We start from the raw sequence: 25245 nt of genomic DNA, 5'->3' as shown, positions 1-25245 counted from the left end.
ACACCCATGCCATATTCCCTTACCAGTGTTGGGGAGTAGTTAACTACAGTAGTTTAATTACTAGTTTAACTACAATTTGGAGTAGTTGGGTGGCAACTACATTCAGATCTAAGTAGCTTTTTCAGTTGTTAACTACTTCGGTTCATGTAGTTTATGTAGTTAATTACAAACTGCATATTCATAGTATTCTTGTGATGTTATCTGGCATACAGTGTGGCGCAATGCCACAGCTCATTTGCCATGGTTGTCATTGACGACAATCTCCTGCTATTTGACTGAAATCACCTCTGGTTTGCGACCAAGATGTCTGCCATCGAATACTATGAATTTCCCTAGAAGTTTGGCCTGATTCCACCTCAACAATTGCTCCCTATCGTCTTTTTAAAACATATCTTCAGGCTGTCTTGGTGAAGATTGGCCTGCCCTGGTCCCCAAATCAAACACACCTACACTTTCCTTTGTCAGTTCAGTTTGTCGGAGGTGTGCCAATATGAAATTCTAGACTCAGACTGTGAATAATTACCCATGATATTTGGATGTTTAGCTACCTTTTTGCGTTGAAAATCGGATCATTTTTTGAAAGTAGTTAAGATGTACAGTACAGGCCAAAAGTTTGGACACACCTTCTCATTCAATGCGTTTTCTTTATTTTCATGACTATTTACATTGTAGATTCTCACTGAAGGCATCAAAACTATGAATGAACACGTGGAGTTATGTACTTAACAAAAAAAGGTGAAATAACTGAAAACATGTTTTATATTCTAGTTTCTTCAAAATAGCCACCCTTTGCTCTGATTACTGCTTTGCACACTCTTGGCATTCTCTCGATGAGCTTCAAGAGGTAGTCACCTGAAATGGTTTTCCAACAGTCTTGAAGGAGTTCCCAGAGGTGTTTAGCACTTGTTGGCCCCTTTGCCTTCACTCTGCGGTCCAGCTCACCCCAAACCATCTCGATTGGGTTCAGGTCCGGTGACTGTGGAGGCCAGGTCATCTGCCGCAGCACTCCATCACTCTCCTTCTTGGTCAAATAGCCCTTACACAGCCTGGAGGTGTGTTTGGGGTCATTGTCCTGTTGAAAAATAAATGATCGTCCAACTAAACGCAAACTGGATGGGATGGCATGTCGCTGCAGGATGCTGTGGTAGCCATGCTGGTTCAGTGTGCCTTCAATTTTGAATAAATCCCCAACAGTGTCACCAGCAAAACACCTCCACACCATCACACCTCCTCCTCCATGCTTCACAGTGGAAACCAGGCATGTGGAATCCATCCGTTCACCTTTTCTGCGTCTCACAAAGACACGGCGGTTGGAACCAAAGATCTCAAATTTGGACTCATCAGACCAAAGCACAGATTTCCACTGGTCTAATGTCCATTCCTTGTGTTTCTTGGCCCAAACAAATCTCTTCTGCTTGTTGCCTCTCCTTAGCAGTGGTTTCCTAGCAGCTATTTGACCATGAAGGCCTGATTGGCGCAGTCTCCTCTTAACAGTTGTTCTAGAGATGGGTCTGCTGCTAGAACTCTGTGTGGCATTCATCTGGTCTCTGATCTGAGCTGCTGTTAACTTGCGATTTCTGAGGCTGGTGACTCGGATGAACTTATCCTCAGAAGCAGAGGTGACTCTTGGTCTTCCTTTCCTGGGTCGGTCCTCATGTGTGCCAGTTTCGTTGTAGCGCTTGATGGTTTTTGCGACTCCACTTGGGGACACATTTCAAGTTTTTGCAATTTTCCGGACTGACTGACCTTCATTTCTTAAAGTAATGATGGCCACTCATTTTTCTTTAGTTAGCTGATTGGTTCTTGCCATAATATGAATTTTAACAGTTGTCCAATAGGGCTGTCGGCTGTGTATTAACCTGACTTCTGCACAACACAACTGATGGTCCCAACCCCATTGATAAAGCAAGAAATTCCACTAATTAACCCTGATAAGGCACACCTGTGAAGTGGAAACCATTTCAGGTGACTACCTCTTGAAGCTCATGGAGAGAATGCCAAGAGTGTGCAAAGCAGTAATCAGAGCAAAGGGTGGCTATTTTGAAGAAACTAGAATATAAAACATGTTTTCAGTTATTTCACCTTTTTTGTTAAGTACATAACTCCACATGTGTTCATTCATAGTTTTGATGCCTTCAGTGAGAATCTACAATGTAAATAGTCATGAAAATAAAGAAAACGCATTGAATGAGAAGGTGTGTCCAAACTTTTGGCCTGTACTGTAGTTTAACTGCTTTTCATCTTGAAGTAGGAAGTGGTTTGGAAATCTGCAGTTTTAATGTAGTTTCCCAACGCTGTCCCTGAACCTTCAGTGGTTAAGAAGCTACAGGCCCACATGGGAAACCTCCTCTTCAGCAGCATTGCTTGGGTCTTTTGAAAACGTTCTCTCTCTTTATGCATGTTTATAGGTCAAACCATGAAACTTGATCCCATCTTCTAATAATGGTAATTGTTCTGTTTATCTCACGTGTGAGAGGGTGAGCCTTGTCACCAGCAGACTGGTGCAGCAGTAGTCACCCAGTAAATTGCTCCCCTGTAATTGTTTGATTACAGTATACTGCCTGGGACGCTGGATAATGTAATCATACTTTACTGAGGTTTTACACATTAATTTTTCTCCTCTTTCTTTGCTGTCTTTGCCTCTGAGTTCATGTCGAAACAGCTGTCTGGCATATAATATGGTCCTCGATGACTTGTGTCAACAGGTTTACGAAAATAACAATGTTCTCATTGTTTAGACAGGCCGCCGTTCCAGACGGTTTGAATCTTGACTTGTTGACGTTCTTGAATACTTTATGATATTAATTCTCTCCCCCCAAGGTGACTTTGCATGACCTAATAACAAGTGCCCCTTATTTTTGTAAATATACGTGACAAATTCTAACGTTAAACCCGATCCCGCTCTCTGTGCGCATTTTTGCCTAGCACAATAAATCACAGCAGTAAATAATATAAATGGAAACAAGAATAACACATGAGAGATTCTGTGCAGTGTCACACGTAAAGGGTGTAATCTAATTAGATGGTTGTTTAATTCAAGTATCAGGCGGTGTTACAGAGAGGGGATTTTAATCACAGTGTGAGTCAGACAGTCATTTCTGGGCCTGGCTGCTATTCAAACCCGTATAGAGATCCTTAAAGACCTGTGTGTGGTTCATATTTAACTTTACAGCCAGGGACATATTTAAAATGAGCCTCAGTGTACATTACATCTGGTATTTACTTTTTAGCATTCTAAAATTTCTAGTTACCTTAAGCAGCTGTGGACATTCTGCCAGTTCACCAATTAATACTTAGGGGCAAAATGTTAAATCCCAGCGGAGGCAAATCTAAACAAACTCCAGGTTTCCATTTTCAAGCAACCTTAGAGAAGAGGATGTGAAAGTTTGAATCAAATATCTCCTCTCAGATGTCTGGTTTGTTTACATTCTGTTTCCTCTTGTATTCCTTTGGGGAAGCTTGGAAATGGTAATAATGTCAAGACGTGCTATGTCTTTAATGGCTCAGGCAAGGAGGAACTTGCCTCCAATGTCCATGTAAAAACCAACACTGTGCTGCGGGTGTTTGTACGAAAGGCCTAATCAATTCTGAAGCTGATACGTAGGTAAAATAAATGAGACTTCAAACAAAGTAAAGTAGTCCTCCAGGGATGAAAACAAGGCACAAAGGGAGACGCACTCTGTGTGACATACGCAATGTTTCATCTGTGAGGAACGCCAGAGAGCCATGGCCTGTTTAACGTAAACTCAGAGAGGTTGGATTTGTTTTGTGTCAAATCTGGTAAATAATTAGCTGATACAGAGCAATGTGGAGTTCTTCAGAAACCCAACCTCAAGGCCACAATAACATAAAGACATAAACACCTATGACATTGGCAGGAATATGATGAGGAAAATGTATAATGTAGAGAGGTTCCTGCACTACAAATGAGTTCTTTTTTTAAATTACCATTTACAGTTAATTCCCATTCATTCTGCCTGTGGTATAAATATATGTATATATATTTTTACAAATCTCTTTTGATTGTGTGTGAACCCCAGGTTTTTTAGATTAAATTAAATATATATATGCAGTACATCACACATGGTTTGTCAGCTTCATGTGACTTGATATCATTTGTATGAATTACACAGGTCATTTGAAATGCTCTTTTGTTTGGCAAAAACGCATTTATTTATGATTCATGCTGAAAAAACATACCAAGCAGTGGCGAAGTGCGGCCTGTGGCGAGCTGCCATGCAGTGGCCATGAAAAGCTGCGCCGGCTGCTCCGAGCTCCAGCTGTTTGATTCTGCAGTAAAGTGTTGCCAAACTAAAAGTTGGGGATAGTTTAACCTTTATTGGCAATAGCAGTCAGAGAATATTCACAACCAATCAGTAAACAGAGTCCTGTGACATGGTATGTAAAGATTGACAATGCGTCCCCACTGACTTCCATTGTAGAAAAATGAAGCTAAAATATCCTGGATACTGCTGCTGCCAACTTGGAGCCAGAGTTTTGGTGGTATCAAGTTCCTGCTCTTACACCTGTCCGACCAATCACGAGCATCGCCATTGATGCGAGCACAAGGAACGGCACACATAGCTGTCACTCATGATGTCAAACCCCCTTTGAATATAAATTAGTGTTAAGAAAAACTACTTAAAATGACAGAAACCATCTTTGGGTAAAATGTATTTGGTGTGCACTTCTTTATTTGATGTACTGCTAACGTGGCGGAGGTGGGGTTTATGAGCTATACTACATCCAGCCACCAGGGGACAATTGAGATGTTGTTGACCTGTGTTACAAAGAAGTTCTTCTTACCTGCAACACGCCTGCCAGCCACAAACAACATATTAATTGTGGTGAGATGCACTATGCTGCTGCTAGGTGTGTTTTGGTGTTGTGCAATGTATGCAAACTTACAATATTTGTGTAGGCAAGTATAAAGGAAGCCAAAAAAGCCTCAGGGGAATAACTTTAGCCCCTTTTCCACCAACATTTCCAGGAACTTTTATTTCCAGGAATTTATTTACCTGGGTAAAAGAATTCCTGATAATCTGTGTGCTTTGCATTTCCACTGCACGTCATTTAGTACCGGGTTTCAGTACCCATCCTTAATCAAAACACAAATGAAGTGAAGCTTGTAGAAATGCAATAAAGTTTGCAGCCACACTGGCACGGAAGTGCAGAACGCTGCAAGTGTGTGTTCCACCAATCAGCGTTCTTCAGCAAACAGCCCCACCCCTCAAGAATTCTGGGTAATCTGAAAAGTCCTACCCCTGTACTAGGTACTTTTTCAGGGAAAGTTTGGGGTTGAGAGGGGTTGTTTCCCCAGGTAATTTCGCTGGTTTTTCAAAATGCCGGGTAACTGATAAAAGTTCCTGCGGTGGAAAAGGGGCTATTGATATACTATATATATATGTATCACTTTTTGTTCTCAAAATGTTCCCGTGCCATCTAACCTCAGACCATGGCCCCTTTTCAAGCTGCTAATTAACTTCTCATTAGGGTTAGGGCATTGTCCGCAATAATGACAGAGGAATGACGAAGTCAGCTCTGTTGAAGCCACAAGCAGAAAACCCCATAGCACAATAGCAGCACAAGCTCCAGGTTTACAGCATTCATAGTCATTTGGTAAAGCTACTCTGACACACACTGCCTTCACGATCAGCGGTGAAATCAGTCCTCAGAAATGTCTGTACTAACCAAACATTATCTGTTGGTGATTATCTAGCACCACTGCTGAGGTAGTGTGATCCAGTGCACAGAAGTGGCCCCGGGGAGCCCTCCCTTTTCTCGAGAACTAATGTTTACAATCGTTTAGGGGCGTCAGTGGAAGGCATACAGGAGACACTGGCGTATGTTTGTCTCCGTTTTGAGGATTGTGGTTAAGCTGAAGCTCATCTGGCAACCTTATGGGCTGCTCATCCACTCTAAAGCTCCCGCCGTTCCTTCCTCTCCTGTCCTCTCCCCCCATCTTCTTTTTCCCCACTTTTCTTTTTTCTCCTTTTTCTGTTATCTTGTGATTATTTAATCCTTTTCTTCCTCTTCTACTTTATAACATCACTTTGTTTCTGCGTCCAACTTTTTTGTCTTCGCTGTGCGCTCTCAACACGTCCTCTCCGTTTTTGTGGAGCCACTCATCGTATCAGCTGTCTCTAGTCATACATGTCATCCACCGCTATGTGCTGATGGCTGACTTTTTTTGGGTCTTTCATGTGTGCATCATGTGTAGCAATGGCTGGAATGGGATGTAGCTTGAGTAAATCAATTTGTCATATGAGCAAAATCTGCTGAGTGCATAGGTTCATGAGCAGGTTTTGTGGCTCGTCTTCTGTCTTCTCTCCCATCAAAATCACAGTTTGTTCCAAATGGCCCCAGAGATGCACTGCTGGAACGCATTTAGAGAAAAGAAGATTATCAGCACTGGTAATATCTCTCCTCCAAACTGGCCCCTATGCTGCTTTTACTCAAGGCTGACACATTACCTGAGCTGCCTGCTGAGTTAAGTTTGATGCCAGACTGACGTAACAAGTTTAATGCCGGCCTGACGTAATGGTCTGACTCAGCTCTGATGTCACTTCCAGAAGAAATACATGAGTGGAGTGATATTAAGCCTTTCATTCCAAATTGATACATTTCTCATTTGAAAAAAAAAAAAAAGTGACAGGAACTCATGCAGAATGACTGCTGGCATCACCACACTGTGTGCAATAAGCAGAATGTGCTGTCAGATGGTGATCTGAAATGAAAGCCTGGCTTCCTGAAATTACTTAAAATGAATCAGAGCCCTGTCCCGCAAAAATTTGTGAAATATATGTTAATTTATCATATACTACTAATGCAACTACTTGTGAATGCTGGAAAACAGCATGAGAAAGTGAAGGAAACACAAGTAGGAACACTTTGACATTGAAGGAGTGCATTGGAAAGTAAGGGTGCTGTGGTTGGGGCAGTGGGAAGGCATCTCCATCTGTTTCCAACTTCACAGAACTCTGATTTGGACTCAACTCATACGAAGATGTTTTCTTTACGGTACGTTATCATTTTTAGCTAAAGTTTTTCTTATTCAACCATAACTAAAATCTTTGGGTCAGGGCTGACCAAAATTATTCCTCTTGCCTTAATGTAACCTTAGATTGAACTCATACTGCTCAATGGCTTTAATTGTAACCGTGTTCAAGTAGTTGTTTTGTAACCTGCTTCCATCACACAGGTGGAACTGTTTTTCCAACCAGTGTTGCCAACTTAGCGACTTTGTTGCTATATTTAGCGACTTTTCAGACCCCTCTAGCGACTCTTTTTCAAAAAAGCGACTAGCGACAAATCTAGCGACTTTTTCTGATGATATTGAAGACTTCTGGAGACTCTGTTGTGAGAGCACGTATCATTCTTAGTCTTCTCAACGGGCAGCGGATGTTGCCATGAGCTCCTCTCTTGCCCCAAAGCACTCACAGACGGCCCAGTCCTCCCTCCCAGCAGCAGTCAGAGCAGGAGACGTTAACCCCTCCACGTCCAGACTGCAAATGAATCGCACATGCGCGGAGCCGCCGCTGGTTGATCTATCGCTCTGATCCCGACCTGGTTTACAGTCAGGGCGGGATGTAAATGTAAAATTTTCTTTGTCTAATATAAATCACTGAAAAAAGGTTCATTTGTAGTTCTAAACATATTCAGGGTGTTTTTTTACTCAGTTTTTGTCTCTCCCACGATGTTATTCCTCTCTCCTACAGCATCCATTACAATGACATGCATATGGACAATTATGCAAATTAGGCGATGACGTCATTTAGCGAGTTCTAGCGACTTTTAGGACAGCCAATAGCTACTTTTCTTACTGAGGAGTTGGCAACAGTGTTTCCAACACATTCTCACTTCTAGTCTCACCACCAGACAATCAGAGATCTCCGCCTTCTGATGGGGACACTCCTTTCTAAAGTGTGTTTAACACACCGGCGAAAACAGCCGGCAACAAAGCAACGCTTCTTGCATTTTTGAAAAGGACACGCCTTCTCGGAAATGTGCGCTCCTCCTTTTCTCGTCTGCAAGGAAACAAACACACAGAGAGCTTGAAAATGGATGCTGAGAGATTTAACTCCGTTTTATCAAACGTGTGCTCATCCGTGAAGAAAATATTTTTTCTAGTGGATGTCTTAGTTATAACATGATTGAGCTAACTGGAGTAGTTTCATGTCGTATCTGACAACGGGAGGCTTTTAACAGATGATGTCCTGATGTTAGCTTTGTTGCTAGTGTTAGCTGTCCCAGTCAGCTGCAGCCACTGATGCTTTCTAGACATCGTGATTTCCCAAAACTGAATAAATACCACACATAGCAACACAAAACTGCTTTGCTAGCTCAATCATATTGTAACTAAGATATCCGCTGGAAAAGATTTTTTTTTCACGGACCGTTTAATGAGTTATTACCTATTACAGACACTGCTAACGGCTAACAGGGCTAACAGCTAACGGTTAGCCCAGCTAAACGTGCACACAGAAATAGTAATGTTTGTTCAATCATTGTGTTTATAGACTTTACAAACATTGGATTAGTCCAAACGGTGATACAGTGATGTGAAAAATGTGATATGTAGGCTATATATATATATATAGCTAAAAGCTCTGCTGGTTTTCTACCCGGAAGTATTTGTAAACACCAAGGCGATTCCCTCTATAGTCCGGCCAGATGGATGAGTCATGGCCTTGTAAAAGATTATGTTTGTTTCTTTTAGTTGGCGAGAATGTGTCGCCGCAAACGTGACAAACACCCACTAACTTTGATGGTGTTTTCTGCGAGCACGGCTGAGCCATTTTGTACTGCTACACGTGTTTCTAGTGGGACTATGTTTACAAGCACAAGAGTCCAGCGAGCCACCGAAGGACCGCCCTGCAGATTTACTATTGGTTCTGCAACGTAGGGAGTTTTTTTAAACTCTGAAATTGTATCCGCCCATCTAAACACAAAATCAGGGAGAAAGTCATCAGTCTTTAGTTAAGCAAAGCGTCTAAAGACTGACTTGTGAGTCTATCTCACTTCAGCCTCGTCACATATTGACATTTGGTCATGGGCTTCCCGTGTTCACATATGACGTGCAAAGTACCATGGGTGTGTTGGTTTTTGATGTTCTAGGACACCGTGTGAACTTCTTCCTGTTGCATGCATTGTCTGTTTTCAGAATACATTTCCGTTTTCACAGGAAATTTACAATTTGCATACAGTCTCTAAACAAAAAATGCACTACCTTAGTACAACACTGTTAACTGACTTTCTTTATTGGGTTAATTCTGTAACAGTTTGGTACATTAATTGATGAGACGAATGCTAACATTAGATTGCTAGCTAGCTAACAGCAGCACGTATTATCATCAGACATTGACGTTACATACGTTGTGGCGTAAACTATATTCATACCATATGGTGTTTTTGCATTTTAAATAGGTGTCTTCCCTGGAGAGGATTTTGGTATGAGATTTGTGCTCAGATGCTTATCAAGTTGTAAACATTTGCAAAATGTGGCCGCTATCATTAACTTGGTAGATCAGCTGGTGACAGCGAGTATCAGCCATAGACAATGATAACATGTCATGAAAACCCCTTCATTTGAAGTACAATAAATAAATAAATACTGCTGAAGTCAAGTGAGAAAAAAGCCAGATACAGCAAGTATATATTTTGCCAAGTGACAGTAGATACTCAAATGTCGGTGATGATGCTTGCCCAGTTGCAATTCGACAAGCAGATGAGGAAAAGCTGTAAAGTCTTGTGATCATCATTTCCCTTAAGTGCGCAGTGGGCTTGTTTGATTTGAGACAACACTACCCAGTCAAAATTCACGCACCATGCAGGTAAGTACATAGTATATGCATTATGTAAGTGTACTAACGACTGAGACAGAGCTTGTGTTTTTGGTCTGACATCACATTACCTTTCTGAAGCCAATGGTTTTCATTATTTTCAGTTAAACATGACATCATCATCATGACATTTTTCATCTTTTTTTAGTTTTATCAAAGTTCCTTCAGCATTGTGCAGTGATTCACTTCACACACACAAAAAAACCTTAACTGAACATACAGAGAGTGTGGACTGTTTTAAAATCTGCTGTTGCGTTTAGTTGCTTTTCAGTAGGTAGGAGAAAATGGATAAAACAGTTTAAATCCCAATGATAGTTGGATTGTCAACTCAATCCAGATTTGACTGATCAAACGAATCTGGGAGATGAATGCTTTTCAAAGGAAAAGGATCATATGTCATATTAAATCACAAAGCCATTATTACCAGTTGGTCCTAAGTCTTTCCAGAAATTAAGATCCGACGCCAGAGCATGTGAATGCCACATTGGTATTCCTGTCAAATGGAGGGGGCAGAAGGAAGGTGCCTTTGATAAACTTTAGGTCCTGAGGAAAAAAAAAAGCCTAAATGCTAATTACTAAGTTTGGTCTCACTGCAGGACTTGGTAAACACCGCCAACACCAGCACCAGGTAACACAGCAACACTGACTAACACACACACACACACACACACACACAAGAGAGAAAACACAGCTGAGGAGGAAATGGCATCCTGGGGTCTTTAGCTGGACCAGTGTGTTTATTTTCCTCCCATGGTGCACCAGGGCCAAGCTGCTTAATGCGAGGCTGGTGTTCCTGTGGGGCTCTGTATACTGTATGTGTGTGTGTAATAGTTTGCAGCTGTGTGTGTTGATAGTATTATTGTTATTACTCTAATGCAATGGCATTTTTTTGCACTGACACAACCATATAGTCAAAGGCCATGCTATTTAGCTTGTGTTGATTTGTAAATATCAACACCTTAATATTGAAGGGAGAAAAAAAAACTTTTTTCTTTTTTTTTTAAAATTACATATTATCACATATTATTACAGTCAGTATAATGGTGCATTTGGTCAAGCCTATGGTACATGTGCCTATATACTATAAAAACAACTAGTGAACTAGAGGGAGCAGAGAGCTTGGGGCCTGAGCGTTGGATAAACGTTTGGTTTTCCCCGCTGCCTCCGCCTGTGTCTGGATTATGAAGGGCAGATATACAGCACTTCAGAGTGTGCCAATTAACAGCCCCAGCAGCGGCCGCCACACAGGAGGGCCCCTCATAAAGACTCACCCTATGGTGTAAGCCCTGCCACTTCCAAGTGCTTTATCCGGGGCCGAGCCCATACACACAGCTGTTAAACTGGCAGGTTTTAAGCAGCCCCAGCATCGCCGACAGGCCCAGGAGTTCATAAAGATTTTCTCAGCAAGTGCTTTCCCAAGGAAAGAGAGTGAGATGAGAGGAAGGAGACAGGGAGAGGGAGAGGGAGGGTGAGCAAGGCGGCTGGGCAATCAAGGGGCAGACCTTGCTCAGAGACAAGATAGAGCCACCACGCTTCTTGCCTTCATCCCTCTCTCTGTCCCTCTATCTCTCCATCTTTCTTTCCGTTCTTGACTGCACTCTTTCCCCCTCTTTTTTTTTTTTTTTTTCTCATGTGAAGAAGTGGTGATTGCGATGATGGACAAGCCAACAACAGGCAGGGGGTGGCCTGCTGAGGACTTGGAAGTTGGGATAACTCCAATCGTCCAAGCCACTGCCACCCCTGCCTGCCACATACCAACTGCTGGCATTTGAACAGCTTTGATACATATTTTAAAGGCTGCAGTGCATCAGAACTGTACTAATCTTAGTTAAAAGGCGAAGCACCATATACCGTTTTTTCTTCCTGCATAGAGGCCCAGCGGCACATGCTGCAAATTGCTGGGGATGGAAGGACACACAAGCTGTGCATGGATCGACGGGCTTATGAAATTTTAAAAATGAGCAAATATATACCCCTTGGCCAATGTATACAGATTAAGCCAAGAGACAAGCCTCACTTATTCGGCGAATTTACTGCATGCTAAAGCAGATTATTGCCTTAGTATTGCTCTATCCACAGCAGGGATTGATTAGAGGAAAAAAAAACAAAAAACTTTTTGCCAATGATAAATCAAACAACTCTCCAAAGTCTTTATTTCAAACTTTTAGTATTTGTAAACCAGAAAAAACTCACATAAAACTCATCTATATATTTATGTATACATATTCTGATATTCTGAGTAACTATGAGTCTCAACAATGGGACAAAGTTTGCTTATTGCATGAAAGAGCTCAGTGTTCGCTGCAGTTTTGACAGTTAAGTGATGTGGGCCGCAAGCTAACTGAATGTCACGCGAGATATTGTTTGACCAAGCCTGTGTGTGTGTGTGTGTGTGTGTGTGTGCATGGCTGCACGCAAACTGCACATGCATGTATGCACACATATCCAAACACATCCCTAATATGCATGTTTGTGAGTATACGGCATGTGCATATCTAAATGGCCGCATGCATGTTGTGTATGTGAACGTCAGCAGCCTAGGGTCCACTGCCATTGTTTCTGCAGACTGAAGCAGAGATAAAGCAATAGAAACTGAGCTGACCACATGCTAGACAGTATTGGCCACAGATGTGCCCAGACAGATCACAGAGAAAACGTGATGGCATTTCCTCAAGATGTGGATGTGTATTTTTAAACTTTGATGTGAACATGATTTGCCATGAAAAAATGCTTTGTTCGCGTGATTCACATGGTCTCAATAACAGAGCTCATACATATTGTATGCCTATCCAGAACTTTTTGTGTGTGTGTGTGTGTGTGTGTGTCACTAATAGCGTATGTTGATCTCAGGACATTTAGCAGCATGCAGAATGAGCTTTTCGCTCAAGAAAAATGGCGCACGTGGTTGAATATCCTTTTGACGACAGGGGTAACATGCGTAGCATGTCAGTGGCTGAGACAGTTGCTATTACAGCTACAACAACACTATGTGATATTCTTCATTTTGAGGTCATGTATGGCCACAGGTCCTTTTGTGCTGATTCCCCTTTGAATACATTAGCCAGGCAGTTACAAGACATGATGTGATTTAATAAAATGTGATCAAACAAATGTTAACATCTAAAGGCTGTCATACACATGCAACATTTTAAGGCTACGTGGACGGATATTTTTGTCGGCAGCCAACCAACATTTCTTTTGTTCTATAATGGCATTTTTCCACCATTGAACACCATTTTACTTTACATGTTGACTTCATCGGAACTGTCACTTCTCTTATGGCCTTACTAAACAATTTCTTCTTCAGAAGGTTGCCTGTGTACGATGGATGTATCACTGGAGCTTAAAGAACTGCTTAAAAGTCATAGAAATCTTTGTAGAACAAAAGTTAGTGCACTATGACTGACTGACATTATGTTTTCAATGTTGCATACTTAATATAATACTTACATAATTTGCATGACATACATTAACACCACTTCGGTGCCTGTTATGGCCAATAGCTCCGCAGTTAATATTTGACATAACTATCCTCTGTTGAAACTCCCGGCATTCTGCGCCATGTGTCTTGGCTAACATCACACGGGGTACAGTACGGGGGGAACGGCAGGCGTGAAGAAAGAGCCTCCAGTTCAAGCAGAGGGGAAAGGTATCACTGCGAGGTAGTCTGGCTGTTGACCGGCCGGCTCTGTTTAGTTCAGGGTTTGCGTGTGTGTGAAGTGATAGTTCCAACACATTGTGTTCTTGTTCTGCTCTTCTTCTGTTTCAGCTTTGGCAGATGACCCGGCATTGGATGTACTGGCTACTGTACACTAGGTGACAGCTTCTGACATTGTAATTGTCTGCTGTGGGTGAGGGGATGGAGGGTGTAATACATCTTGTGTTTCCTTTCTGGAGAAATTATTGATAACCAGAGCTGAGAGGTGGCGTTGGTATCACTGGCATGGTCTGAGATGGTCTTGATTGATAATGGTGATTTGGGTTTGAGGGACTGAAATTAAAATTATCCAGGATTGACTGAATATTAAACATCTGTTTTATGTTATAAGGGACTGACTTTTCATACAGCACCTTTGTATGTAACATATGTCTTTGGTCGTCCAAATCCTTGAGAAAATTATCATGCATTTGTCAACTAAAAACTTTTTTCATCATGCTCTAGCAAGACACTGTCCCAACTACACATATTAAAATAAAAATGCAGTCCATTTAAGACATGAGCAAAAATACAGGAAGTTCCTGCACAACAAAAAAGCAACAAAAAAATGAAACAATAGCTTAATTATTAATTAAAAGATAATTTCTAAGTTAGATTTGGGCTATAAAAAAATATCTGTCACACTGGAATTAATGGCACTTTTTACTCTCCATACATGAAATAAACATGACAAAGTGGAATAAATATAATACATACTTTTGCAATGCCTCAGTAAACACACATTCACACATTATAAATGGACATCTCTCACCACAGTGAAAAGAAACAGACACGGCGCAGACAGGCTGAGTTGGACAGAGGGAGAAAAGATTTCACATTAGCAGGGACTAAGATGGTGAGTTGCATTTGATATCACCTTCTGCGCTGCACATGTGCTCGCGAGTGTTCACAGAGAGCGAGGGAAGCATCCTCTACTAAATGGAAATTCCTGTGCTTCAGCCACAGCTGCAGTATGACACTTCAGATGGCCGCACTTCCCTTTGTACAGCCCCCTGGAATTAGCCCAAACCACAATGGCATCACATCAGAAAAGAAGGCAGGAAAAATCAGACTTTATTATCTGTCGCTGTGGAAATATCTGTGCAGGGAGGGAAAAGGGGGCACGAGGCCCTTGGCTTCCTTGCCATGTCAACCTGCATTTTATTATTGAAAATACACACACACACACACACACATGCACACACACAGCTGTCTTCAAATAAGTGTTAGCTAACCCACTGTTATGATACCTGTTCATGGGGGAAAGCTTGGCACAGCGCTGATATGTAAACATTGCTACACTTATCATTTTCCCTTTTCTTATTGCTCTAATTTTGGAGCCAATAAAAACAATAATTTTCTACAGATTGCAGTCATAAGCAGGTAATCTGTTATGTGTGACGTGCTGCGACTGTAAATTTATTTTGCTGTGGAGAAATTGACGTAGCACTATCATGTCAAAGTGAACCAACACCACATCAGGACTGAGGAAACATTGTTCAACTAGCGCTGGGAAACAAACTCGCGGCTAACGATGAGAAGTAGTATCGCAGAGAATAAAACTTTCCATCAAATTGTGTTCGGGGAGGGGATTCACTTCAAAGAGATTTCAACAACAGTGCTGTCTGTCTAATTTACGTTTTTCAAGCACATGCCAAATGTAAAAACCCCAATTTTGAGGAGTGTATAATTACAGGGAGAGAAATGAATGACTATAAATAACCCCATCATTACTAGTCCCTCCTGAAGAACATGATCCATACTGAAGGATAATTAAGGCAAAATATTTCTGATCCGCCAACAGACTGTACCAGGAATGTGTGCACGCGTACACTCGTGCTTCTGTGTGTTCATTGCGCATGGGTTTGTGTGTGTTACAGATAGAAAGACTGAGGGAGTGTGTGTGTGTGTGTGTGTGTGTGTGTGAGAGAGAGGGAGGGAGGGGGGAATCACAAGGCATTCTCCCCTAAATATAGTTCTGTTCTGGTGGAGCCGCTATGTACGGATACTTCAGGAGAACTCAAGACAGACCAGCTTTAATTGGTTTGCGGAGTCATTAATGGAACGGAAGCACAACTCCAGTACAAGTGTGTGTGTCTGAACACGAGCGCTTATGTGTGTATATTGGACCCTGTCAATGCCCTTTAAACAACAACAGACACAAGGAAATAACTTTGATCAACAAACATGTAGCAAACAAGAAGATAATAATGAACCTCCATGTTCAGCCGAGGTCTCTTAAAATAGACCATTTCAACTAGGATATATCAGATTTGAGGATAATATTTCTAGATTAGGCCAGCTAATTAGTGCCCCAATATTTGGCACGGCGCTTTGACTGAGATCCAAATAAGCATATTGTCCTCATCGGAGAGGAGTGAAAGAGCTTTCCTGTGTTCTTCACTCAGAGTCAGAAAGAATGTTCAACTGAGACAGAGAAAACTTTACTCGACTGCTCTCCCTGCCTCGCTTTGTTATCTCTTCCTCTCTTTCTTGCCCGATCAAAACGTAAGAATGTCGCTTTGAGTGGCCAAATGAAAGGAAACCAGGCAAACATGAGCGAGAGACCGTGTTTATTTCTAGTATATCTATAAGCCAGGCCAGGTTTTTGTGTCGGCAGGGGTCTGCACGGGTTGTTGAGTTGTTGTGAGTTGCTGCTGAACCGGCAGCGAGTCAGTCAGCCAGCCAGTTGTCAGGCAAGTACCAGTTCCTTGTTGCTATTTGTGTTTGAGTGTAGCCGTGCCGAGAGCCTCCCTCCCTCCGTTTTCCCTTTTCCAACCGAATCCGCCAACCTCTTCCTGTGGCAAGAATCGTGTCTTACAGCAGCCTATCGCTCCTGCAATGAAAAGCCTGTGACCAAGGCATTCGTCCCCTTTCACTGCCATTGTGTCGCTGAAACAAGGAGCAGGAGCAAAGTAGTCAGCTAAACACGGTGTAGCAGGGTTCGATGGTGGCCCCGCTGTGGCTGCTAGTGCCGGGGCTCCACTGACTTGTTGTTGCTTGTTGTTGTGTGTTTCCCCCAGCTGGGGCCGGGGCCAGGGCCAGGGGATGGCTTTTGTGTCATCGTGCGAGCCGTGTTGCACTCGTGAAACTAGATAAATGGATTAGAGGGGCGCAGATATGGGCGGGCATCTTTGAGAAAAAGACAACGGAGATGTTGAAGGGAAGCAGGGGTTGGAAGAGGAGGGTGAAGGGGATAGGAAGAGGCAAAGACATTTGTGTTGTTGGGGCTACAAGGGGTCGAGTCGCTTGTAAGAATGGCCTGCTTCTGCCTAAAAAGACAAGACAGTGATAAACTTTCCTCCCCATGCAGTCACCTCTCTCCTCCTCACTCTCCCTGCTACACGCACACACACTCACACAAACTGTCACAGCGCACAATTCACCACTAAAATGAATGGATTGCCACAGTGTGACATGTCTCAGTTGCAGGGGGAGATGGTCCTTGTTCGCCAACAAAAGACTGTGGTATTATGGGGGGCCACAGCCTGCCACAGAATGCTAAATTGTTTTAGGGTCAACAACTTATTGTCTTTGCATGAGCCACAATTTACATATCTCCCGAGTAGGTTTCAGCTCTTGGTGCTCAGATGAAAATAGCCTTTGAAAGAGTTAAAGCCTTTCAAAGGTTGCTGGAAATACCTTTGATGAGTTGTTTTCTTTATTTATTTCCTTAGAAAAACAGCAAAACAACTCTTATTTCAGCCATGTAATGAGTAAATGGATTTCTGATATAATGTATGGTAATTATTAATTTGAATTATCTCATCACTTTAACCATTATGGAGCAATTACCATAATATAAGCATTGTTTACAGTGTGTAACAATAGAACCAGTGTTTTAAAGCCAGATAATATATGTATTTACCTCCATAATCCCAAAGAGCATTATTCTTAAGCTCTATATTTACATTTATTTCATTTATCTACTCTTCTATTTTTTTTATTTCATGGTCTTTATTTCCTTCCCCTCCCCTGCATCGTGGCCCAGGGCATGCGGGGAAGAAATGGCTGGAAGTGACAGCCTAATTATCAGCTCCAACTCCGCTCATTACCCATTAGACAATCCACTGTACATCCACTTACTAAATGAATAATTTTGTATATATTATGGGAACACAATATTATGGCCTGCAGCTAACGCCTTTGCGCTAACCTCACGCTGTTCCAGTACAAAAGAAATAAATGGGACACCGAGAGGTTATTTAATTTTAGCCCCCAAAAGCCAGCTCATGAGAGGATGTCATGTGCAAATGGAGCGCGGAGGGGAGGGGAGGGGAGGGGAGGGGAATATGAAATTTACACACCTGCCTTTTTTTTTTTTTTTTTTTGTTCCACGCCGCTATATTAGAATCATTATTGCCAAAGCACGTGTTGGAGCATAAGTGAAATTGGCGAGAGTCAGATGGCGTAATATTATTGTGATTTCTAACCTTTATCTAATGACAGGGGCCGGAACACCTTCTTTAAAAAAATCTCTTTGCATTGCTATCTGAGTTCATGCAACGAAAAATAAGACTGACACATTAAACTCCTCACTACAGTAAAATTATTGCGCATTTCCTTATTCCCTCCTGCACCAAGAGACACCCATTTGCATATGCTGATGTATTTGTGTTGTGAGTTAAGTTGTGTTAATGTAGCTATAAAAGCGGAATGACCCCGCTCCGGTCAACAAAACCCTCACTGACCTTTGTTAATTTTTCCTCCGCTGCGTGACTGTTTAGCGAATGGCCATTTAAGTGACGCAGATTTATGCGCATAGACGTCCCTCTTACTGCCACACAGATATGGTCTAGTCAACGTTTACCAAGCATTAAAAAAAAAGAAATAAATCACTTTTGCAAATGCTGTAATGTTTCAGACTGGTTAATTATTTGTAAAGTTAATTTAAAAGCTGTGCAGGCTTTTTTTTTAGGAGGTAATAATATTGCATCTCCAAATATTAGATGATTTACTGCAGATTCCCATGTGAAAACGAAAGATGATTTTGGCCCCTAACGAAAAATATTTCTCTTACTATATTTTATGTGAACTTAGAGTCATAATATTCCCATAAATAAAGTGACTTCTACTTCTGTTATTTGTATTCCTGTAGAATCTGCGCACGCGTAATGCAGTTAAAGGTGCAATGGGTTTAAATCAAACTGTAAAGCACAATGTATTGTGTGTGATAATACAGTTAGAGTACAAGTATTTCCACGTGAATTATAGCTCTTTTGGAGGAGGGGAGGAAAGCTTGTTTCAAGCTTAAGCGATATATGACTCGCCTATAGAGGTCGCTGTGATATTGCAAAACAGATGTGCATAAGTCACTCCACAGGTTTGGGCTACTCACATAATTCACCCTCTGGAACAGCTCACTTCGCAGCTTACTGTAATTTACAAAGGTGCCCGAGCTCACACAAGGAACAGTTTCTCCAATTATACTGGAGCTATTTTGGGACACACTTGGAAAAAAATCGCATGTGGAGTTTTACCCAAACAATAATGTGATAAAAAGGAGTCACATTTTAGTGAAGATGATTAAAAATGTTGCTTGTGTATCCATGAAAGCTCCTGTAAATGACAAGAACAGCAGAAAAACACATTGCTCACATCATCCCCCATCCTTGTTTATTATTGCTAAATTATTGCACTTTCCTCTTGTTATGTTTAAACCTCATTAGAGCTGTTGTGGTAAATCAATATTTACTTTTGGTCACCGATTGAGGAGCAAAGAAGCAGCTTTTTATAGGCTAATCATCACTATCAGCCTCGGGACAGATAGCACCCCCCCAAAACACTGACCCTGCTCCACAAGGCCGACAATGTCAGCCCCCTTCCTCCTCCTCCCCCTCCTTCCCTCCAAAAAAAACGAAAATATTAATAATTTATCTTCGAATCGACTTCTCTCTCTGACAGATTAGATTTTAACCATTTGATTTTGTTTGGACTGGGCGTTCCCATATTATTACTTAATGACCTTCCCAGCTGCTCCTGTCCATTTTCTGTCACCAGCAACCATCTGGACACTTATTAGCACCTCAATGCATCCACGCTGCTTTCCTCCCAAACTTGAATAAAATTAAGCCTGCTTGCAGACTGCCAATATCATTTTTTTCCCCTTCCTTCCCCATTCCCACCCTTGTTGAAATAAAATTGGTAGTAGGCCAACGTTTTGCTTTCCAAAAGATATGTGCAATAATAATTATAATAATATTAATTATGATGATAGTAATGACCATATCGAAAAGAAATATAGGCTGCAGATACTCGTGGGTTTTCTCTATAATTTCATTTAGTTTATTAGGCAAAATATACGATCTGGACAAATTCCTTCAACGCTTCCTATTTACAAATTTAAATCACTTGGTATTTACATTAACGAAAGGACACCAAAAAACACAAGATAGAGACAAAAATAATATTAATAATAATAATTATAATAATAATAAAGTAAAAAGCCTACCAAAATGTCCCAGCCTGCCTGGGCAAAGTGGAGAGAAAGAGAGTAACATTATAGGCGCGATTATAGGCTACACAACAATAGAGGAAGTAATCCATCCATCCACAGGATATTACCAAATTACGCCATTTGTTCTGTACCGACTGAATGCTACGCTGCATTATTATTTCTCAATGTCCTTTTTTAGGGAGTGTAAAGTCTTTTTTTTCTATTTTTCTTTTCCTTTTTTTTCAAGCACGAAAAAAAATGTCTTGATCAAGCCGAGGAGAGAGCAGTGAGGACTCGTTGCGTGGCGTCTTGTGGACTCCTGGCGCTGGAAGGCAGAGAGGATCTGGATAAAGAATAATACAGAAAGGTAGATAAATACCCCCGCCGTGTTTGGACAGCGGGTTTCAATATGCATCTCAATTGTCTGGCTGAACAGCTTTGATTTGAAACAGACTGCAATCCCACCCTCTCCAATCCACCACTTTCTTTTACAATAATAATAATAATAATAATAATAATAATAATAATAATAATGAAAGGAAAATATCACAATAATTATTCTTATTATAATTATTATTTTACAAGTGGCGAAAAAAATCCACCTTATGCAACAATTATCAGTATTTTAATCCCTTAATATTCTTCTTATTTCTAAATGACTGTTGCACACACACGTACACGTACACACACACGCACACAGAGGATATTTTGTAATACTTGAAACAGAGGTAAACTTTTTTTCCCTCTCCCCCTTTCGGTAAGAGCGCTCCCCAGGGCTCCGGCTTCTCCCAGGGGTCTTTAGGGAAAGCACACAGCCCAGACAGAGCCCGTTTTACTCGGTGACTTGATAAGTAGCCACACTCTCCCCAGAGGGGAGGAATTAAAGGGGGTGTGGGATGGGAGTCAAGACCCCTGTCACCCGCAAAGCAAACTGTGTTTTATTTATCTTTGTTGGTTTTATTTTGGAAGGGTTATCATTGTTGTTTTACGTTTAAAAAATAAATTAAAAGACATAAAAATTAAATTTAGACACTGGAATTCGTAAAACAAATTACATCCACTATGATTATATTTATTTGTCGGATAATTACTGGAGTTATAATTTCATAAATATCCTGGGCCTTCCCTCATGTTCATGCTTAATTTTACTTCTTTTAATTCTTGATGGAAAAAAAAAATAATTCTAAATTAGTTTACACTTTGATTGATGCAATAATATTATTCTACATTTATATATATATATTATTATAATGCTGAGGCTGGTTATGTTCTCATGGCAACGTGTTTCCAACAATCAGCAAAAGCAAAAGAGTAAAAAACGTGTCTCACCTGTCATGGATGGGTCGAAAGGAAGACTTCAGGATCTGTGTTGGAGGTGAAACAGACCTTACACCGTTTTCATGGTCTAAAAAGGAAATAAGCAAAAACACGTATTAGTACTGGGATGATGGATAAATTCTAGGTCTGTATATTTTTTCTAAAATAAATGAATATGTGTTAGTGTTGCTTTGTTAATGTAGTACGTGAACACTGTGGATTTGACTGTGTGTATGTAGCTTACTCATATATATAAATATATTTATATATATGTGTGTGTGTGTGTGTATTGTATGAAATACAAAAGTAAGGCATAAGATGCACCATTAATGTAACACATGGATTATGTTAAGTATAAAATACAAAGCGCTTGCATGTGACATTTATGCGCGCGCACGCGTCCAGACTGTTCCCTTACCTATGTGTTTGGGACTGTGGGTCTCTGGTGAGGCCTTGCTGTCATTGCTGAGTGCTGCTGCAGCTGCTACCGGCGACACCACCACTGATGTCGGCTGCTGCTGCTGTTGCTGCTGCTGCTGCTGCTGGGCCGGCAAGTGGTGGTTGTGGTGGTGATGGTGCTGGTTTACTCCCAGAAACGACCTCACATTTAGCAGGGAGTTCTGGCCCAGGAAAGCTCCATTTGTCCAGTTGTGGAACTTTCCAATCTGGCAAGTGTACAGTCCATGACTGGGGAGGAAGGCCGGGTGGGTCTGGATCTGGTGGTGGGGCGCTGATGAGTGAGTGGTGGCCGCTGGGCCACAAGGGGACGTGGGTTTCTGAGATGAGCTATCGGGACTAGTGGCGGTCTCTGCTAAAGACCAGATTTTAGGCTTATTGTTTGACGGGAGAGGAAAGCTCCCGGGTCTATCCGGGGACAAAACTCTTGTGGTGTTGTTGTTGTTGCCGTCCGAGTTGTCTTTACTCCCTGGGTGAACTGAAATTGTGCTCTTAGATTTGTCAAAGGCCTCATGGGCCTGTAGGGCGAAGGCCCGTCTTTTCTCCAAGCTGTCCAACTCTCCCCCCGCACCGACACCGCCCCTGTGGTCCCTGCTCCCCTCCGTTGATTTATCATCATCATCCTCGTTGCTTTGATCCCCGTCGTTGTCGTCGATTTTGTCTATATCTATGCTCTCCAAATCAATCTCCTCCTCGTCTTCGTTTTTCTCCGCCTCGTCTCCGCTGCCGAACAAGTTACCGTCCTCCCCGTCCTCTTTGCTCCTGCTTCCCCAGGTCACCTTGTTCTCCTTCTTGAGCCTCCTCCTGGCGTTGGCGAACCATGTCGAGACCTGCGTCAGCGTCATTTTGGTGATGATGGCCAGCATGATCTTCTCCCCCTTGGTCGGGTACGGGTTCTTCCTGTGCTCGTTGAGCCAGGCTTTCAGGGTGCTGGTGCTCTCCCGGGTGGCGTTCTTGGGCCTGGCCGGATCCCCGTACTGAAACTGGCCGTATGGGTAGAAGGCCGGAGACGTGTGGGCTGCAAAGCTGGCAGGATGGACGCCAGGACTATCCTTCAGCTCATACTGGGATCCCTTGAAAATAAAGGATGATAGTTTTATAACATTAACATTAAACATAACATTAAATATGCAGAAATAGTGTGACAGGCTGAATTTTAAAACACACCCCTTAATCATTTTAGCTCAGATGCATGTGACCATTGTTTATTTCTGCAACTCAAACAAGTGAAATGACCTCCATTAAAAAAAAAAAAAAAAAAAAAAAAAAAATCCACGAGCTGCACCTGACTCTGAGCTTTCCACAAATAAGCTTCTCAACTTGCAAAATACCACATGCTAGGCCTGCGTCACCTGCGCCTGCACAAATACTCACTCAAAGGCAAGAGACCTTTGAGCAGCAAACATGTTTCATACATGTCAGTCTAAAAACGGAACACACCAAGTCAACAGGATGGGAGAAAGTTCGCTGCATCATTGTGAACACGCAGATGGCCTGCAAACTGCCAGCTTTCATGTTTACCTGCCAAACTCCCCCCTCCCTCCCCTCCACACTCCTCAAGCACGTCAAAGCACTTTCAGGGCCTTAAGTTAAGTTTTCTCTGCGTGCCGCACTTTACGCATGGCTCGCTTATATTTGCTTTGGACACAGCACTCAAACATATCGATCAGTTCACACGCTTGGAGTTTGGGGATAATAGCTCTTGTTTTGGGAGCTTTGGCGCAGTAGTGCCTGCCTGCGGGCCTGACGCACACCTTTGCCAACACGTTAATACACTGCAAGTTGATTTTTATCACCTGGTGTATTTTAGGCCAATGCATCTGGCAATTCATAAAGACAGGAAGAATCCACGTGGCATTCAACCATGACAGGAGGATACACTGTGGCAAAACAAAGCCTCCACCACCATTAATATTTATTGTAGGCTGTATTTATAGCCTGTAAGCTTTTGTTATTTGGTGGAGATTATTTTAATGGTCTGATAGAAAAAATCAGGCTGGGTTAGGAAACAAGTTGAAACTTTTTCTTTGCATGGTGCATGTTAAAACGCAGATCTATGACACGTTTTTTTTCCTTCCGTGATCTAAACTTTGCAATCGATCATCCTAACATTTAGAGAAAATAGTCATAGTTGGTGTGAATTACGGCTTTTGTTTACATGTTTTGCTTGATGCGCAAATACACAATTTCAAGTCAGAATTTTTGTTTATTTTTTTTAATTAACAGCTCAAACTTTTCACATTTGTAACTCAGCCAAGTAAGGCACGCAACCGTGAAAAAATAAAGCAAATGCGCACGAATATTTAGCAATCCATATTTAAATAATCACGTATAAGATTGCGTTTTTTATTGTTTTTGTTTACATTACGCAGCCTTTTTTTAGTCAGATGTGGGAAGCTTACGCATACACAATCGTCTGTGCAAGGCGGATCCGTAAACAGACATACACATACACACACACACACGCACAAAACAAAAAACCAGCATACATTCTTACCATTTGTGAGAAAAGAGCCAAGTCCGCGCTGGTGTACGGTAAGAAAGCGCTGTAGTTGTGTGCGTACGGGTTGGCGTACATGCCCAACACCGAGGTGACCGCCGCTGCGGTGGCGGACGGACTTCCCCCGATTTCGGTGCTCCCTCCCCGGGACGATGGCGTAAGCACTCCCGGTCTGTCGCTCCCATACACCGCCTGGGAGGCACTTAAGTACTGCGGGTAGCCTAGCTGGGGGAAAGACATCTCCACCGCCGAAATAGTCGCACAGTAGTTGTACCGTCCGACAAAACTGTGCGTAAAAAAAACAAAAAAGTATGCGAGAGAAAAAAAGAAAAGAAAAAAAGAACCCGGAGGAGTAAAGGGAAAGTGTTTAAGCCAAAGTCACAGCTACTACAGACATACAGTGGTATGCAGTCAAAACAAGCCCGCTCTTAAATCTCGGCTTCCTCTCTTTTCTCGCGCAAAGTCCGCTGGATGTGATCTGATCAACAATTGCGCTCCGACTGACGCGCCTGGCCCTGAGGTCTCCAGGCTGATCTCTCAGATACAATTTGAAGTTGATGCTTTGATTGGCATCCCCTACTTGAGCCTGCAAGCTCCTCCTCGTTTGGAGCTATGTGGATAATGTGAATATAGAGTGAGCACATTGGCTGGGGCCTCTCTCTCTCTCTCTCGCGCTCTCTCTCTCTCTCCCCCCCCTCTCTCCCTTTTTCTCTCTCTCTGACTTTGACTCACACACACGCACACACACATACACTTTCCCTCTCTCTCTCTCCCTCCGTGTTTGGACTTATTGTATGTTAAATGTTCAAGCATTAGAGTCCATTCACCGAAGGCTTTGATTGTTGTATGACAACCTGTCTACACGATTTTACAGCTGTCCGACACAGGGGGAAGTAAACCCGTCAGAAGAAGGAACTTACTTTGAATAGATTTAAATTGTAATTAAAGAGGGAAAATGCCTCTCCGCAGAGGAATTAGTATTTGCTATCACGGGCTG

General features: G+C 42.1%; 1 protein-coding gene across 1 annotated transcript; it reads right to left on the bottom strand.

Moving 5' to 3' along the window:
* Window positions 1–19797: 19797 nt before the first annotated feature.
* irx1a (iroquois homeobox 1a) lies at window positions 19798–24746 on the bottom strand. The gene is made up of 4 exons (XM_033639893.2): window positions 24246–24746; window positions 21711–22821; window positions 21305–21380; window positions 19798–20318 (listed from the first exon to the last, which is right to left on the bottom strand). Exons 1-4 carry the CDS (start codon window positions 24486–24488, stop codon window positions 20243–20245), a joined length of 1506 nt encoding a protein of 501 aa, XP_033495784.1. The 5' UTR covers window positions 24489–24746; the 3' UTR covers window positions 19798–20242.
* Between the last annotated feature and the right edge of the window lie 499 nt (window positions 24747–25245).

The sequence above is a fragment of the Epinephelus lanceolatus genome, chromosome 10 (assembly GCF_041903045.1).
Source record: "Epinephelus lanceolatus isolate andai-2023 chromosome 10, ASM4190304v1, whole genome shotgun sequence".
NCBI lineage: Eukaryota > Metazoa > Chordata > Actinopteri > Perciformes > Serranidae > Epinephelus > Epinephelus lanceolatus.
The sequence above is the reverse complement of the archived record's forward strand: the minus strand, read 5'-3'. Positions and strand labels throughout refer to the sequence as shown.